This window comes from Aquarana catesbeiana, linkage group LG06 (genome assembly GCF_042186555.1).
Source record: "Aquarana catesbeiana isolate 2022-GZ linkage group LG06, ASM4218655v1, whole genome shotgun sequence".
NCBI lineage: Eukaryota > Metazoa > Chordata > Amphibia > Anura > Ranidae > Aquarana > Aquarana catesbeiana.
Window position 1 is genome coordinate 72,053,225 of NC_133329.1, and position 17,940 is coordinate 72,071,164.

A 17,940-nucleotide genomic window follows, 5' to 3' on the forward strand; every position below is an offset into this window, starting at 1 on the left:
CCAGGTAAACTAAAGTTCACTGCCTGGGAAGCTTCCAATCAGGGCTAGTAGTGCGCTGCAGCCAATCAGCTCTTTGTACCAGACCTGGTGTCCTCAGTGTGTTCTTTGGGAATTTGCAGCTAGACAATGTCAGGAATGTGGGCAGACTGTCACTACTGTGGGTGATTTACAGCTTCCTGAATGTGGGAATCTCCAGATCTGAGCCCAGTGGAGAAAGCACACCGCCCGCATCAGCTTTAACCCTTGCCAGGCTGAGAAATTATTAGCTCCGTGTCTCAGCAAGTAGAATGGTGAGGGTAGGTTTGTGTGCAGAAAGAGTGTAATGTGGAGGGAGATGGCTGCCAAAGTGTATGGTGGTAATGTATGTGTACAGGAGGGGCTGTGTATAGGGAGGGGGGTTATGTGTACAGGAGGGGCTGTGTATAGGGAGGGGGGTTATGTGTACAGGAGGCTTGGCTACTGAATCGAATCAGTGAATCAACTCACTACAGAGTTTGAATGAATTGAATCATGAAAGTGAATCTGATTCAATTCATTGTCAAAGATCCTTCCGTTTCAGGATAAGTAGGGAGGGAGCTGAAAACAACAGCCTCAGCTCATGATTTGTAAAATGAGTGAGCCATCAAGACTTCAAGTCTCTGAATAAATCACAGGGGACACAAGACAGGCAGCAGCAAGTCCAGTCTGTGAATGTAACATGAGCTACAGTCAGGTCCATAAATATTGGGACATCAACACAATTCTAATCTTTTTGGCTCTATACACCACCACAATGGATTTGAAATGAAACGACCAAGATGTGCTTTAACTGCAGATTTTCAGCTTTAATTATTTTAATTATATCCAAATCAGGTGAACGGTGTAGGAATTACAACAGTTTGTATATGTGCCTCCCACTTTTTAAGGGACCAAAAGTAATGGGACAGATTAACAATCATCCATCAAACTTTTACTTTTTAATACTTGGTTGCATAGACATCACCAGACGCTGGGTTTCATCCCTGGTGATGCTCTGCCAGGCCTCTACTGCAACTGTCTTCAGTTCCTGCTTGTTCTTGGGGCATTTTCCCTTCAGTTTTGTCTTCAGCAAGTGAAATGCATGCTCAATTGGATTCAGGTCAGGTGATTGACTTGGCCATTGCATAACATTCCACTTCTTTCCCTTAAAAAACTCTTTGGTTGCTTTCGCAGTATGCTTCGGGTCATTGTCCATCTGTACTGTAAAGCGCCGTCCAATGAGTTCTGAAGCATTTTGCTGAATATGAGCAGATAATATTGCCTGAAACACTTCAGAATTCATCCTGCTGCTTTTGTCAGCAGTCACATCAATAAATACAAGAGAACCAGTTCCATTGGCAGCCATACATGCCCACGCCATGACACTACCACCATCATGCTTCACTGATGAGGTGGTATGCTTTGGATCATGAGCAGTTCCTTTCCTTCTCCATACTCTTCTCTTCCCATCACTCTGGTACAAGTTGATCTTGGTCTCATCTGTCCATAGGATGTTGTTCCAGAACTGTGAAAGCTTTTTTAGATGTTGTTTGGCAAACTCTAATCTGGCCTTCCTGTTTTTGAGGCTCACCAATGGTTTACATCTTGTGGGGAACCCTCTGTATTCATTTTGGTGAAGTCTTCTCTTGATTGTTGACTTTGACACACATACACCTACCTCCTGGAGAGTGTTCTTGATCTGGCCAACTCTTGTGAAGGGTGTTTTCTTCACCAGGGAAAGAATTCTTCGGTCATCCACCACAGTTGTTTTCCATGGTCTTCCGGGTCTTTTGGTGTTGCTGAGCTCACCGGTGCATTCTTTCTTTTTAAGGATGTTCCAAACAGTTAATTTGGCCACACCTAATGTTTTTGCTGTCTCTCTGATGGGTTTGCTTTGTTTTTTCAACCTAATGATGGCTTGCTTCACTGATAGTGACAGCTCTTTGGATCTCATATTGAGAGTTGACAGCAACAGATTCCAAATGGGGAGTCAACAGCAGGTCAGAGGAGGAGCCACTGCAGGACAGAGATGACAGTTGCTCTTTAAAAATTGTAATTTAAATCAAGCCTTTTTACTAGTGATTTAAATCATGATTTAAATTGTAATTTAAATAGACTTTATTTAAATCGTATCCACCCTGATATTTACAAACACTTTGGATTTTGTCATCTGTTGCAAGTATCTTGTGGAATTCGTTCTGTGCTGGGACTCAATAAATACATCTCTCTGGATGAACCTAGTTGCTGCGGGAATAACTCAAATAATAATTATCAATCCTAATCCTACTACTATATGACATTATGTTGATGGGAACATGTAACAAATATAAAGTAGAGCAATGTCTGCATGTTCCCTTGTGGTGCATTTTGACAGCCTTCAAAACGCACTGGGCCACAGATAAAGTAGTACTTGCACTACTTTTAAAAATGCACAGCATCAAACTGATGGCACTGTGAGATTTGGTGCCCGCACATGCATCTGCGTTGGGGGTGGCGTGGTCAAAACATTGGCACCCACATGCAGATTGCCAGGGCAGCACAGTCACCTGTGGTGTGAGAAATGTGCATTGAACAAGCCTTTCCTGCATGACATTCTGATGTGAACCGGCCTTAAAAATGTATCCTGTACTGTAAAGTAAAGAATTTCCACAAATACAAAAAACTAGAACATGTATGTTTTGTAGACATAAAAACAAAAATGCTGTGACAAAAAATGACAAAATCCATTATATCTTCCAACCACTTACAGCCCAAGGACGTCATATGACATCCTGGACTTTCAGCGCGGATATCTGAATGATGCCTGCAGCTACAGGCATCATTCAGATATCATTATTTCCAGCCGGCGATTCTGTGCACGATAAGAATGATCATAGCGGCAGTTCCACCGCTTGATCGTTCTTATGGGCGACGGGAGGGGACGTTCCCCGCTCCCGCCGCCATCCAGTGCTTCTCCGGGCTCTCCAATGCTATCGGCGGCCTGGAGAAAGAATCGGTCGATGCCGGATGACACTGATAGAGATTTCCAGTGACCGGATGGTAACCAGTCATCTCTATGACTGTCGGAGGCCCGGGCGCGACATTATGTAAACAAAGCCGCGATTGTCAGCATGAGATCGGTGAATTTTTTTTCTCGATCTCATGCTTTCCAGCCTGGAGGAGAGATGGGGGGTCTTATTGACCCCCCATCTCTCCATAAAGAGGACCTGTCACAATAGATCCCTATTACAAGGGATGTTTATATTCCTTGTAATAGGAATAAAAGTGATCAAAAAAATAAAAATTGAACCACTTGCCGCCCGCCATATAGCAGAATGACGGCGGCAAAGTGGTTTCAATATCCCGACTAGGCGTCATATGACGTCCTCAGGATATTAAGCTGCTGCGTGCCCCCATTGTTGCAGGGTGTCAGTCCAACACCCCGCAACACCGATCTAGGTAAAGAGTCTCTGACGGAGACTCTTTACCATGTGATCAGCCGTGTCCAATCAGGCTGATCATGATGTAAACAGGAAGAGCCGGTGATCGGCTTTTCCTCACTCGCGTCTGATAGACGCGAGTAGAGGATAGCCGATCGGCTGCTCTCCTGACAGGGGGGGTCTGTGCTGATTGTTTATCAGCACAGCCCCCCCTCGGATCCCGCCCAGGACCACCATCATGCCGCCCAGGACCACCAGGATGGCCATCCACACTGGACCACCAGTTATGCCCCCCTAGACCAGGGAAATACTAATCTGTGCCCAGGGAGCTGCCAATCAATGCCCAGGCAGCTGCCAATCAGTGCCCACTCACAATGCCTACCACTGCCAGTGCCACCAGAGATGCCTATCAGTGCCTCATATCAGTGCCGGGTATTAGTGCCCATCAGCGCCACGTATCAATGCCCATCAGTGCCCAGCAGTGCCACCTATCAGTGCCCAGCAATGCCGCCTATCAGTGCCACCCATAAGAACCCATCTTTGCAGCCTTTCAGTGCCCATCAGTGTCGCCTATCAGTGCCCATCAGTGCCCACAAGTGCCACCCATGTGTGCCCATCAGTGCCGCCTATCAATGCCCATCAGTGCTGCATATCAGTGCCACCCATCAGTGCCGCCTACCAGTGCCCATCAGTGCCGCATATCAGTGCCCATCAGTGCCCGCTCATTAGTGCCACCTCATAAGTGCCGCCTTATCAGTGCCTATCAGTGCCCATCAGTGAAAGAGAAAACTTACTTATTTACAAAATTTTATAACAGAAACAAAAGCAAAACTTTTATTTTTTTCCAAATTTTCGGTCTTTTTTTATTTGTTTAGCAAAAAATAAAAACCACAGAGGTGATCAAATACCACCAAAAGAAAGCTCTATTTGTGGGAACAAAATGATACAAATTTAGTTTGGGTACAGTGATGGATGACCGCACAATTGTCATTCAAACTGCGACAGCACTGAAAGCTGAAAATTGGTCTGGGCAGGAAGGTGTATAAGTGCCCGGTATTGAAGTGGTTAAAAAAAAAGTGTAAAAATAAAAAAATTAAGTAAAATAAAAAATTAAATAAAAAAAAAAAAAAAAAATTAAAACGCCCCTGTCCCCAGTAGCTCGCGCACAGAAGCGAACACACACGTAAACATATGTAAACGCCGTTCAAACCACACATGTGAGGTATCGCCACGTGCGTTAGAGCCCGAGCAACAATTCTAGACCTCCTCTGTAACTCTAAACTGCTAACCTGTAAACATTTTTAAAGCGTCACCTATGAAGATTTTTAAGTGCCGAGGTTTGGTGCCATTCCATGAGTGTGCACAATTTTAAAGCGTGACATGTTAGGTATCTATTTACTCGGCGTAACATCATCTTTCACATTATACAAAAAAGTTGGGCTAAAATTACTGTTTTGTTTTTTTTTTATTCATGAAACCGCTTTTTTTCCAAAAAAAAAGGCGTTTGAAAAAATATTGTGCAAATACCGTGCGAGATAAAAAGTTGCAATGACCGCCATTTTATTCCCTAGGGTGTCTGCTAAAAAAAACATATATAATGTTTGGAAGTGGTTAAGAAAATTGCCCTTTATGTAATATATATATAGCTTTATGTATAATTAGGTTTTTTACTATCTACAGGTTGGGCATTGAAGTTGTCTGCCCAGAAAGCCATGATGGGGAAAGATGTGAACATTCCCTGCTCCTTCACAGTCAAGAGCCCTCCTATTGATCGCAAAGATCTCTCAATAATTTGGTACTTCCAGGGAAAGGAAATATTAAGTGTTCAGAATACAGCAGTGAAATCTACAGATCCTCGTGTGTCCTATACAGACCGGGCAGAGGATGGAATCGCTGATCTGTCAATATCAAACATCACTATAATGGACGGAGGGATCTATAAGTGCTCCATACTGTACAGGTCAGACAGATCAGTGAAGGAAGAGAAGCAGATCCGACTAGATATAACAGGTATGCAGTTTATATCTAATCTAAAAACTGTTACTTTTGGCAGATACATCTTAAAGTTTCATCAAATAAACAATGCCCAACTCCAGCCTAAACTTTTCTGTATTATGAATAGCAGAGGGTAAGGTTAGAACCTCCATCAGGGTTTTATTGTCTCCCATTAGGAGGATCACACGTCTCGATTTTGCCATGTCTTCCTGCCCCCATAGCCAAAACAGAAAGTCAAAAGGAAACAACTCCAAAGTGAAGGAATCCTTAGTTGTCACTGGACTTTGTGTAGAAGAAGTCCCACTATTCCTGGTGACAACCCAAAAGTTGGATTTTCTTTCACTTTCACTTGATAATAGCAGTAAATAGAGAAGGTGAATCTCTCGAATGGGGCACAGACTGCAATACAAACCTGACAGGAGTTCTAATCCTTCTACACTCACACATCTAAAACGATTTCTTTTTTGTTTTTAAATACGTTTAATCAAATTTGTGCTAAGAAAAATATATGAAACGCCATATCAACCCAGATATGTTTCACTGCCATTCCAATTATCTTCTTCAACTCTAACGAGTGTCAGGAACATTTCCCAGCATTAAGGCTGCTTTCACACTGAGGCTGGCGGTAAAGCGGCTCTATATTTAACGCCGCTTTAGCGTCATTTTAGTGGCGCTATTTGGCCGCTAGTGGGGCGGTTTTAACCCCCGCAATGGCCGAAAAAGGGCCGCTGCAGTGGTGCTTTGCCAGCGGGTTTGCAGCTCTGCCCCATTGTTTTCAATGGGAAGGGGCGCTTTAGGAGTGGTGAATACTCCGCTCCTACAGCGCTCCAAAGATGCGGCTTTCAGGACTTTTTTGACCGTCCTGCAAGCGCACCGCTCCAGTGGGCTTTCACATTGGAGTGAAATGAGTAGCTCTTTCAGGGCGCTTTGCAGGCGCTATTTTTAGCACTTTAGCGCCTGCAAAGCACCTCAGTGTGAAAGCAGCCTTATGCCCCGTACACACGAGCGGAATTTCCGTCAAAAAAAGTGTGATGGCAGCTTTTGGTCGGATATTCCAACCGTGCGTATGCTCCATCCAACTTTTTCTGTCTGAATTTCCGCCAACAAATGATTGAGAGCTGGTTCTCTATTTTTTCGACGGAAAAAGTTCTTGACGGAAATTCCGTTCGTCTGTATGCAATTCCGACGCGCAAAAAAAACACGCATGCTCGGAAACCATTCGACGCATGTTTGGAAGCATTAAACTTCATTAAAGGCTTGTCGTAGTGTTGTACATCACCGCGTTCTTGACGGTCAAAAGTTCAGAGAACTTTTGTATGACCGAGTGTATTCAAGGCAAGGTTGAGCGGAATTCCGTCGGAAAAACCATCCAAGATTTTTCTGACGGAAATTCCGCTCATGTGTATGGGGCATAAGAGTTACACAGGTAAATCAGCCACTTTAATCTGATTACCATAGAATGTGTCAAGGCAGATGCTGATTGTTCAGGAACAAGATGGGAGGGGTGACCGTTTGAAAAGCCTCCCTGTTCTATTTCCATAATCCAATTATTATTCCACATAATCTGTGATGGTGTACTGTGGAGAGGCGACCCCGTTTTTCTATGTGGATTAGCACTTTCACCCTGGTTTTGGTAAACACAGGCATGCTGATTACACACCTGTGGGCTGGGTTTATAAACATCCCATTGATAGAGCTCAGGGCTCCCATTCAGGAGACAGCTGCAGGCATCAACCCAGTAACGCTTTTTTTGGGCGGAGGGTTGGCTCTTTTGTGATAACAACTGAAGTGGTTAAAAGCCGCTCGGCTGTTATCCTAGCCACTTTAATACAGGGCATTTTCACCCCCTTCCTGCCCAGGCCAATTTTTAGTTTTCAGCGCTGTCACAATTTGAATGACAATTGCGCAGTCATGCAGCACTGTACCCAAATGAAATTTTTATGATTTTTTTCTCCACAAATAGAGCTTTCTTTTGGTGGTATTTGATCACCTCTGCGGTCCTTATTTTTTGCGCTATAAAAAAAAGAAGAGTGACAAGTTTGAAAAAACACCATGTCTTTTACATTTGCTATAATAAATATCCCATTTTTTTTTTTAAACAATTTTCCTCAGTTTAGGCCGATATGTATTCTTCTACATATTTTTGGTAAAAAAAAAAAAAAAAAAATCGCAATAAGTGTATATTGATTGGTTTGCACAAAAGCTATAGCGTCTACAAAATAGGGTTTTGCAATTTTTATCGTGACCGTGACATTGCAGCAGACATATCGGACACTTTTGACACATTTTTGGGACCATTCACATTTATACAACGATCAGTGCTATAAAAATGCACTGATTACTGTGTGAATGTCACTGGCATGGAAGGGGTTAACACTAGGGGGCGATCAAGGGGTTAAATGTGTTACCTAGGGAGTGATTCTAACTGTAGGGGGAGGGGACTCACAAGGGGAGGAGACTGATCGGTGTTCCTCTGTAATGGGAACACACCAACGGTCTTCTCTCACCTGACAGGACGTGGATCTGTGTGTTCACACACACTGATCCACGGTCCTGCTCTGTTATCCGGCAATCGTGGGTGCACCCCCTAGGCAGCCGGGAAGTCCAGGACGTCATATGACGCCTCCGCCCAAGATGGGAGATCCCTCCTGCGGATGTCATATCACTATGGGCGGGGTATGAAGTGATTAAAGGTGCGGTAGGGAACGTCCCCCCTCCCACCGCTGCTCTTCCCGGGCCTCCTGTCCCACTGGAGCCGATTATGTCGCAGAGGCTACTAGACTCCTGTCAGATACCAACACATACATCAAGTTAAAGACTGACCCATTGCACTTAGCGACCATATTATTACTCAGCAGGAAGCTTCTTTTTTGGTTAAGGCTGTTCATTACACCCCGTACTTTTACCACCTGCCTAAGGTGCATAAAAATGTAGTCAATCCTCCCGGACGACCGATTGTTGCAGCCATGGGAAGCATAACAAGTGTTTTTTCACAATATTTGGACCAGTTCCTTCAGCCACTTGCCCAATCCCTACAGTCATATATTAGAGATGGCACCCACCTGTTAGAACTTCTCTCCCCTTATTCTTGGGAACCCACCTATTTGTGGGTTTCCCTTGATGTTCAATCACTGTATACCTCTATACCGCACAATGTGGGACTATGTGCCATACAATCCTTTTTGTGTAAGGACCCCATGCTGAATCCCAGGCAAGCCTCCTTTATTGTAGAGGCTACTGCCTTCTGTCTCACCCATGACTATTTCAATTTTGACAATGAGTTTTTCCTACAGGTTAATGGGACAGCTATGGGGGCAAACTTTGCACCTTCATATGCGAACATTACCATGGGGTATTGGGAATCGTCTCATATTTGGCATAACAACCCCTTCTCTTCCCACATTGTTTTTTATGGCAGGTATATAGATGATGTGATCATCATTTGGGATGGTAATGCATCTACAGTTTCTGATTTTGTTGCACATTGCAACAATAATAATATGGGTATAGCACTAACTCACGGTGGAGCTGCTGGTTTAAGCGGGTCTGTTACCTTCACTTTGCTTCCCTCTGTTTCACCGGCACTGGGTCTAGGGGTTCCGTTGAGTTTACTGCTAGACGACACACGCACCAAAACTGGAGTACGTTTTCAATGCTTTATTGAACAGTCAAACTTTAGGAAGTAGCAGGAAAAAGGCGGAAAAGGAAACTTTCAGGAGAAACTCAAATATCTTCTTACAAGATCTTAGCAACAAATGTCCCGGTAGAATTCAGATAATTATGTGGAATGCGTTCCTCTCAAGGGACACACTCTCTGCTCGTCTGGATAGGCCTCTCTCACCGGTCTAGCAGCCAGTACGCAGCACGAATCTAAAGTCTCTGCCACAGACTAACTTGGGGGGGTAAATCTGCACGATCCTCTGCCACAGGATGTATCAGATCTTCTGCAGTGAACAGTCAGTCACAGTGCCTGAACCTTTAAGCCGAAATGGCGACACTATGCTGTATAACCACTTCTTTTGGATACGTCCTACAACTGAGTCACCAGGCCCCTCTACAGACCAGCACGCTGTGTGATCTCTCCAAGACGGGTTCTCCCCTGGGATCTCCTCGACTGTCCAGCTTCGTCACACAGGACCGACAGCTCAGGACCATTCCTCGGCCGCGGTGGTAGGCCCCAGACAAGCCTCTGGACCCACCCCTGCGCCGTAGCATTGTGGGCCTCCCGATCGGAGGACCACGAGGTAGCTCCCTAACGCATACCTGTCGGCCAGGAGGGCCAGCAGGTGGCTGTAAAACGACCCCAGAACATGGCGTCTGTCCCATAAATACCCTCTTCCCAGAATGCAACTCGGAGGACCACCTCCACCGAGCTTGTCTCCGAGACAAAGGAGCATCTATACACTTCTACACGTTGCCCTTCCAACACTGACTAATGGTAACAACGACACCCACCGGTCAGCACAGAAGCACACACAATGTCAGCCAAGCTGGAACAGAGGCGAACTTTTAACCTTCCTAACACACAATTTACTAAATTTACCTAATCTGCGGTAGATTGTAAATCTACCAGCGCTACATGGGTTTGCACTTTACCTCTGTCATGGATGAGGAAAAGTTGGCCTTCCTTGACTTGGAACTATTCTTCGCTGGAAAGGTGATCCATGCTAGGAATTTTACTAAGCCAACAGCGGGAAACTCTTTTCTTCATTATAAAAGCTGCCACCACCCCCAATGGCTTAATACCATACCTAAAAGCCAATACTGTAGACTCCAAAAGAACTGTACTAGAAGCAGTGACTATGACATCCAGAGTAAGATCTTGGAAGATAAATTTCTTGACAAAGAATTTCCAGCTGATATTGTGCAAACAGCTTACTCTCACTACAGAGATGCACCTATCCAACCACATCCTATCACTCATCCTGACAACAATAAAGATAATCTGCGATTTTTTACCAAATTTCACTCTCGTTACAGACAGATGGAGGGTATCGTGCGGAAGCATTGGCCTTTGCTGCTTCAGGACGAGCACCTTCTTCCTGTCCTATCTAATAAGCCCAAATTTTCCTATAGAAAGGCCCCTAATATTAAAAGTAAGGTGGCACCTAGTAAACTTAAAGGTAAGCCATTACCCCCAGGTTATTCCCTTCCAACTTTTCTGGCCATCTCGGGCATGTATCAATGCCACAAGACGCTATGTAAGACCTGTCGGTTTGTTAAACATGACCAGAAGGATTTTTGTGTGAAAGGTAAAACATACCCTATCAAGGGCTTTCACACATGCTCTTCTGACCATGTAGTCTATTGTTTGACATGCCCATGCGGACTTTTTTATGTTGGGCGTACTATCAGATCATTATGTAAGTGATTTGGCAAACATCGCCGTTTCATTACTGATGGATTAGACACTCATAGTGTCCCTAGGCACTATCTCAAATACCATAACAAATCCACTGATGGTCTAATGGTTTGGGTTATTGAGGTGTTGACTAGAGACCGCCCCCCAGCTGAGCGTTTCCAAAAGCTTTGCCACAGAGAGATGTATTAGATTTTCTCTTTGAATGTTTTGGCCCCTGGAGGGTTAAATGAGGATTTTGAAATCAGTGCCATACTTTAGAACTTCATTCACCATTACATCCTCATTTTCATACGTATGCTCATTATACAGTGCCCATATTCCCCTTAGGTATGTCCTCCATTGGCCAATTGTATTCGGTTTTTCCTATAGGATGTGTACATGTGTGTGTGCATGCGTGTGCGCATAATGATTCATCCAATGGATGTTTGTTTGCGTTTTTTCTTGCATCTATGCGTTTTTTGGCATCTATGCGTTTTTGTTTCGTTTTTGCATCTATGCATTTTTTTTGCATCTATGCTTTTTTGCGTCTGTGGTTGTTTCTTGTGCGCGCATGCATGCACACGCATGTATACCTATGTACTTTATTCTGTTTGTTATCCCCATATATTGATCCAATGATCGTCTTTTAAACGATTCATTTTTAGTGGCATCTGCTATTGAGGAGCAATGTACGGTTTGACCGTTTTGTTCCATTTTAGATATATTTTTTCATTGATTTTAAGTTCCTTTCCTTATATATACTTTTGTAATGTCTTGCTGTATTTGTCTTGCCCTTTTCGTGTACGAGCTGCATCCCGCTCTGTCTTTATGTTTACTGTGCAGTTCTATGCCCATGGATCACACTACTTCCTGGGATGCTGCAGCATTGTTTTTCTTCCCTTATCACCGCCCATAGCCCCACCCACAGCTCCACCCATAGACTATAAGAAGCTTAGCAAAGCTTAACAAACCTGTTGTCATTGGCTTGAAGAAGGAACCAATCAGTAGTTCCGAAACGCGTCCCATTTTGATGACATATTTCCTGTTTGCGGCCCATGCTGGTTGTTGTCCGCTCCCGCTGACGTCATTTCCGGGATTCATGCTCCACGCTGACTCAGATGACGCGATTGCTTCACCAGTGTTCCCAGAGCCTTGGGTGTTCACCTGCTGGTTATCCTGGGACCTTCTGCTGCCGCATATCGTTATCCCTGGAAAGCTGTGATAACTGGGACCTCCTGATGCCGGATCACCTGCTTCATACATCCATGTTATGCTTCTTCTTATCCTTGATTCTGTAAGTGTTTTTAATCTTGTTTGGGGATATTAAAAGTTTTAATTCTGCACTTAGAGGCGCCTTTTTTTCTTTTATTTGTTTTCTATTAGAGATTGCTTCCCTCTTTGAGTGCAGCCCTAAGTGTTTGAAGACTACTTCATCTATCCAATAAAGACACCATCTGCCTGGTCCTGATATTCTGAGCGCCCTTGACATACGTTTTATCTGGATTTATGTTGAAAGCAAAAGAATGTTAAATCACTTCTGCTTTCAACGCAAAACATGTTTTCACTTTCACACCTGCAAGTCATGTAGCATTTCCATATTTTTGTTCAACCCCTGCAATTCAATTCTATGCTCAAGTTACAGCAAAAATCAACTGGTTACTTTTTCAGACTATATTGTTGGGCATAATGCTTGTAGTCATTCCTCGTACAGATGTCCTCCAGTCCCTCATTAGCTTTGTTGCTCTCCTCTGGGCTCTCTCCAGTTCCAGCACATCCTTCCTGAGGACTGGTGACCAGAACTGGATCGCATACTCAAGATGTGGCCTAACCAGAGTCGTGTAAAGTGGTAGAAATGTGATTTTATCCCTTGAGTAAATACCCTTTTTAATGCACGCTAATATTAAGCTTGTTTTGTTTGCTGTAGCTTGGCATTGCATGCCATTGCTGAGCCTGTGATCTACTAGGACCCCCAGATCTTTTTCATTCTGGATTCCCCCAAAGGTACTATCACTAGAGAGTAACTTGCATGCATGTTTTTAGTCCAAAATGCATACTTTAAATTTTTTCAACATTGAACCTAATTTGCTATGTAGTTGCCCACCCCTTTATTTTATTGAGGTCTTATAAAGTTTCAACATCCTACTGTGAAGTTATTGCCCTGTTTAGCTTTGTATTATCAGCAAACACTGAGATTGAGTTATTTATGTCAACCTCTATATCATTTATGAATAAATTAAACAGAATTGGTCCCAGGACAGAGTGTTGGTGTATCCCACTTACCATTCCTGTAGTTAAGTAGGAGCCAGCAGAAAAAATGAAAGCACGTGACAGTTAAAGTGTAAGTTCACCTTTACAGAAAAATCTGTACAGTGAACCTACACAGGACCCCCTCCTCACCCTCCTCCCAGTCCCGCTGACCTGCATGGCGGTGATCTCCCGTTATGAGCCCCGGTATAAACACCTCACGGTTCCGGCGCCTAGAAATCCCCTCAGCTTTCTTTCTCCTTCTTCTCTGCTGAGAGGACGGGCTATGTGGGTTCTGATTGGTCAGCGCCAGTCATGTGACAGCGCCGAGTGATTAGAATGCTCCTAAACGTCCCTCTTGACGGGGTACGTTTAGGAGATTAAGCTCCGTGGGTTTTAACACAGGGTTTCATTACTTTTTTTAGACCCCATAGTGAAAGGTTGACTTTAACATGTATATATACACACAAACACACAAGCCCACATACTGAATATCTGAAGATAGTACTATGTATAGAAAGATTTTGGTAAATTTATTACAATATATATATTGACATGATATATACTGTATGTTTCAGCTCCTCCACAGATCAACATTACAGACAAGTTTGTGGTAACAAATAAAGAGAGTTCTCTACGTAGTTTCATCTCTGGGTTCCACCCGGTGGACATCGACATTAAATGGCTCAGAGATGGAGAAACACTGGACAAAGTTATCATGGAGAATCCTCAGAGACACCCAGATGGGACGTACAGTGTGAGGAGCTCAGTAACAATAACACCCACTAAGGAGGACAGAGAACCAACTTTCTCCTGTAGAGTCCAACACGAGTCTCTTACTATACCCTTCCAGGAAGACTTCCAGCTGGTGTATGAAGGTAATGTATTTTTACAAAGTGCATTTAATTTGTCATTAAACCCACATTATTAAAAACTATTAATAAATGCTGTATTACATGCTGATGATAATCACTCAGTCACCATGGGATTCATCTTCTGTATTATGCAAAAAAAACTGGTTAATCCTGCTGTTCACTGTTCCTCACTTCTGTTCATATCTCCACTGCAGCTAGGGGTTCTGCAGAGCAGCGTTGGCAGCTAGTGCACATGCTCAGTTTTCAGTGTGTTTCTATGCTGAGCATTCCTTCCCTGATCACATCTGAGCAGTCCCAATTTTTTTTTACACTGTTATTAATTATATCAGTGAAGTAGTTTTAGCTGTTATGAATGGGTTAACATTCATGACAGCTTAGTTACCGCTGACATGCTGTGATTGGCTACAGCTAATCTCATGGTACAGGTAGGCAGGTACCATGTGATAGCTGTGAGCCAATCACAGCTTCACAACACTTAGCAAGCAGTCAGGAATGCAAACCATTAAAGGAGAAGTACAGCCAAACATACTTTCTGTTCAGGAAAGATAGCGACCATATGGTGGGGATCCGCCCACATGTCTGAGAGCCTGAGTCAGCTGCTCCCTCCCCCTCCACAGCCCAGCACTCCAGTGAGTACTGGAGGGGGAGAGCAGACAGCGGTAACAGAGTCACCAGCTCTCTGCTCAGGGAGCTTTGAGGACCAAGCGATCAGTGGTGTTTGATTGCTCAGTTCTCAGCCTTAGAGCCGGCAGGGGACAGATACAGCATTGGACCGATGCTGCATCCACCTAGGCAAGTATGAATCTAAAATAAAAATAAAATTCTATACTTCTCTTTTAATGACTGTTAAGTTTACATTGTAATCATGTGATCACTATGAGCAATCATAGTGACCACATGATAACTGATTACCGGTAACAGTAATCCATTGAGTCCTTCCATACCTTTTGTAAATGTCTATAGCTGACAGTATTTTTTTTCTCTTTATCATGGTTTAGATAGTTTCTTTCTTGTAGGGACCCTTGCTCTCTGTGTGGAAACAGTGGTCTCTCTGTAGAGGTCTGAGCTTGAGCTCTTCAATCAGCAGGTAGCGGGAGCTGCGCCGATTGCTTGACTATTAGTCTGACTTTGCAGGAGGTGCTCTATGGAGTAGCCACTGCTTACATTCCATGATTTCAATTGAACTTTAAATTTAGCTTTAAATTAAATTTAAAGTGATTGTTATGTCTACATTTTTTTTTCTATTCAAATAACAAGCATGTTATACTTACCTGCCTTACCTTAGTGGTTTTGCACAGAGCAGCCCGGATCCTCCTCTTCTTGGGTCCCTGGCTGGAGCTCCTGGACCCTCCCTCCTGTTGAGTGCCCCCACAGCAAGCAGCATTCTATGGGGACATCCAAGCCAAGCTGCAGCTTCATGTTCGGCCACGCTTCCTCTCTGTCCTGATTGGCTAACAGAGTTTGATTGACAGCAGCAGGAGTCAACGGCGCCGCTTCTGTGTCTCAGCCAATCAAGAGGGAGAGCCCCGGATGGCTGATTCACTCGTGGACATCTCTGGTTAGAGAGGAGACTCAGGTAAGTATTAGAGGGGCTGGGGGGCTGCTGCACACAGAACAGAAGGCTTTTTATCTTTTTTTTTTTTTTTTTATTTATTTATTTATTTTTTTTTATAAATTTTTATCCACTTTTGTGTTTCAGTATTTTTATTATTTTTGTTAATTTTTGTTAAAGCGAATTGTCTGCATCTTCCTCCCTCACCTCCGCCAGCTGGTTTGATGTTTTGAACCTAACCCAATCTCTCCATGTCTCTTCGTAATCCTCCATCTCCAACCCTTCACTGTATCTTAGGTATTCCATACAGTAAATTTCATCTATTTTGTCGAACCACTCCCGCAGTGAAGGCCTCCTAATGTCCCGCCAGTGTCTAGGGATGAGACTCTTAGCTGCGTTGAGGAGGTGTGGTAGCAGTATTCTCCGGTAACGCTTGGAGGAGATGTTGCTGCCATGGTGCAGGCATACCCAAGGGTCGTCTGGTACATTCTGGTTGGTAATCAAATATATGGTCTTCCTTATCTCCTCCCAAAATTTTTTCAGTACCGGACACGACCACCAGACATGTAGCATTGTCCCCACTTCCCCACATCCCCTCCAGCAGTACTGTGAGGTACAATCCTGGATCTTATGCGCCAGGTCCAGGGTGAAATACATTCTGGCCAAAATTCTAAAGTTCATTTCCGCTATCTTATAGTTTACTGATGTAGCGTTTACTCTACTCAGGACCCTCCTCGCCTCCTTTTCACTAATCTTGTTACCTATCTCCTCCTCCCATTTCCGAAGGAATCCTGGGCGCTCAACCTCCCCCATTCCTACCAAGGTTCTATAGATCCTGGACATTCCTCCTCTCCTATTTTTTTTTATACAGGCTTTTTCAAGGGGGTATAGATCTTCTATCAGCCTGATTGGCTGAGGGAGGGATTCTACAAAATGCTTCAGTTGCCTGTATTTCCAATTATCCAGAACAAACCAATTTTCTTTTGCCTTAAGTTCCTGGTAGGCACACAGCGTTCCCTGACTGGTAATATCTTTAAGCTGTACTTCATCACTCAGAATCCATCTTCCAGCTATGTCCTCCTTCCCCGGGGGAAAATAATCCGTACCCTTAATTGGGACTAATGGCGAGTTGTATCTCCACTTCTCTTTAGTGAATATTGTGTCCCAAGTGTTCAAGACGTGTTTCGTAATATCAAATACATTTGTGCTCATATTTCTAAATTGTGGTGGTATCCAAACATTTTTCCCTAAATCTACCCCACTCCTTGTGCTCTCTATTCTCACCCATTGTTTATCTTTATTATTGTTGATCCATTCCGGGATTCGTGATAGTATTATTGCTGTGTAATATCTTTTAATATCTGGTGCCCCCCAGCCCCCCCTCCTTCTGGCGTTCACTAATTGTGCATACTTTACTCGTGGCTTCTTCCCCCTCCAAATAAATCTTAAAAATAATGTGTGTATTTTATTCAAAAAACTTTGTGAGATTGCTATTGGAAGCATTTGAATTTTGTATGTGATTTTGGGGAGAATTGACATTTTGATTACGTTTATTCTGCCTCCCCAAGATAGTCGGTTCCGTGGGAATCTATTTAGCTCAGCCCTAATCTCATTTAGGAGGGTCATAAAGTTAGCTTGGAACAATGTCTCTTTTGTTGATGATATTTTAACCCCCAAGTAGCTCAGTTCTTTTATCCCCCACTTAAATGGCAGACTCTTTTGGTAGGCCTTATCCCCTTCCTTATCTTTTACCACTTCCATTACTTCCGACTTGGTCGTATTTACCCGGAAATTAGATATTTGGCTATAGTTTCTAAGGGTCTCTAGTAAGTTGGGGAGTGTTATCCTCGGACGGGTGACATATAGCAGGACATCATCAGCGAATGCTGCGATTTTGAACTCGTCTTCCCCGATTTTTACTCCACTAATATCGGGGTTAGATCTTATCTTGGCCAACAACGGCTCCAGTGTCAACACGAACAACAGTGGGGAGAGCGGGCATCCCTGCCTGGTACCATTCCGCAGCGCGATGGGTCCGGACAGGGTGCCATTGATTTTCACTCTGGCGGTGGGGTTGGTATACAGGGCCTTAATCCTTCCAATCATTTTATTCCCCAAGCCGATCTCTTTCAGGGTATTCCACATGAAGCCCCAGTCTACCCTGTCGAATGCTTTTTCCGCATCCACCGACAGGAGTAGACCTGGGGCTCCCCTGTCCCTCATTATCTGGGTCAGCATTAATGTTTTAATGCTGTTGTCCTTCCCCTCCCTCCCGGGTACGAATCCTACCTGGTCAGAGTGGATCACTTCTTTTATAACCTTTTTAAGTCTTTCTGCAAGAATCTTTGCGTAGATCTTCGTATCTACGTTCAGGAGTGAGATGGGTCTATAGCAGGAGCACAAGGTGCCATCCTTTCCCTCCTTTTTTATAACAGTAATGTGCGCTTCTTGGGCTTCCTTTCGCATTTCCCAGCTTTCCCCTATCCCATTAATATAAGAGCACAGTATGGGGAGCAG

At 43.9% G+C, this 17,940-nt stretch overlaps 1 protein-coding gene across 1 annotated transcript in view; it reads left to right on the forward strand.

Moving 5' to 3' along the window:
* LOC141148598 (uncharacterized) overlaps positions 1 to 17,940 on the forward strand; it is an 82,631-nt gene that overhangs the window by 3,579 nt on the left and 61,112 nt on the right. The window contains exons 2-3 of the mRNA XM_073636197.1: positions 5,097 to 5,426; positions 13,575 to 13,874. Coding sequence (XP_073492298.1) covers positions 5,097 to 5,426; positions 13,575 to 13,874 — 630 coding nt within the window. The remainder of the gene's footprint in view (positions 1 to 5,096; positions 5,427 to 13,574; positions 13,875 to 17,940) is intronic.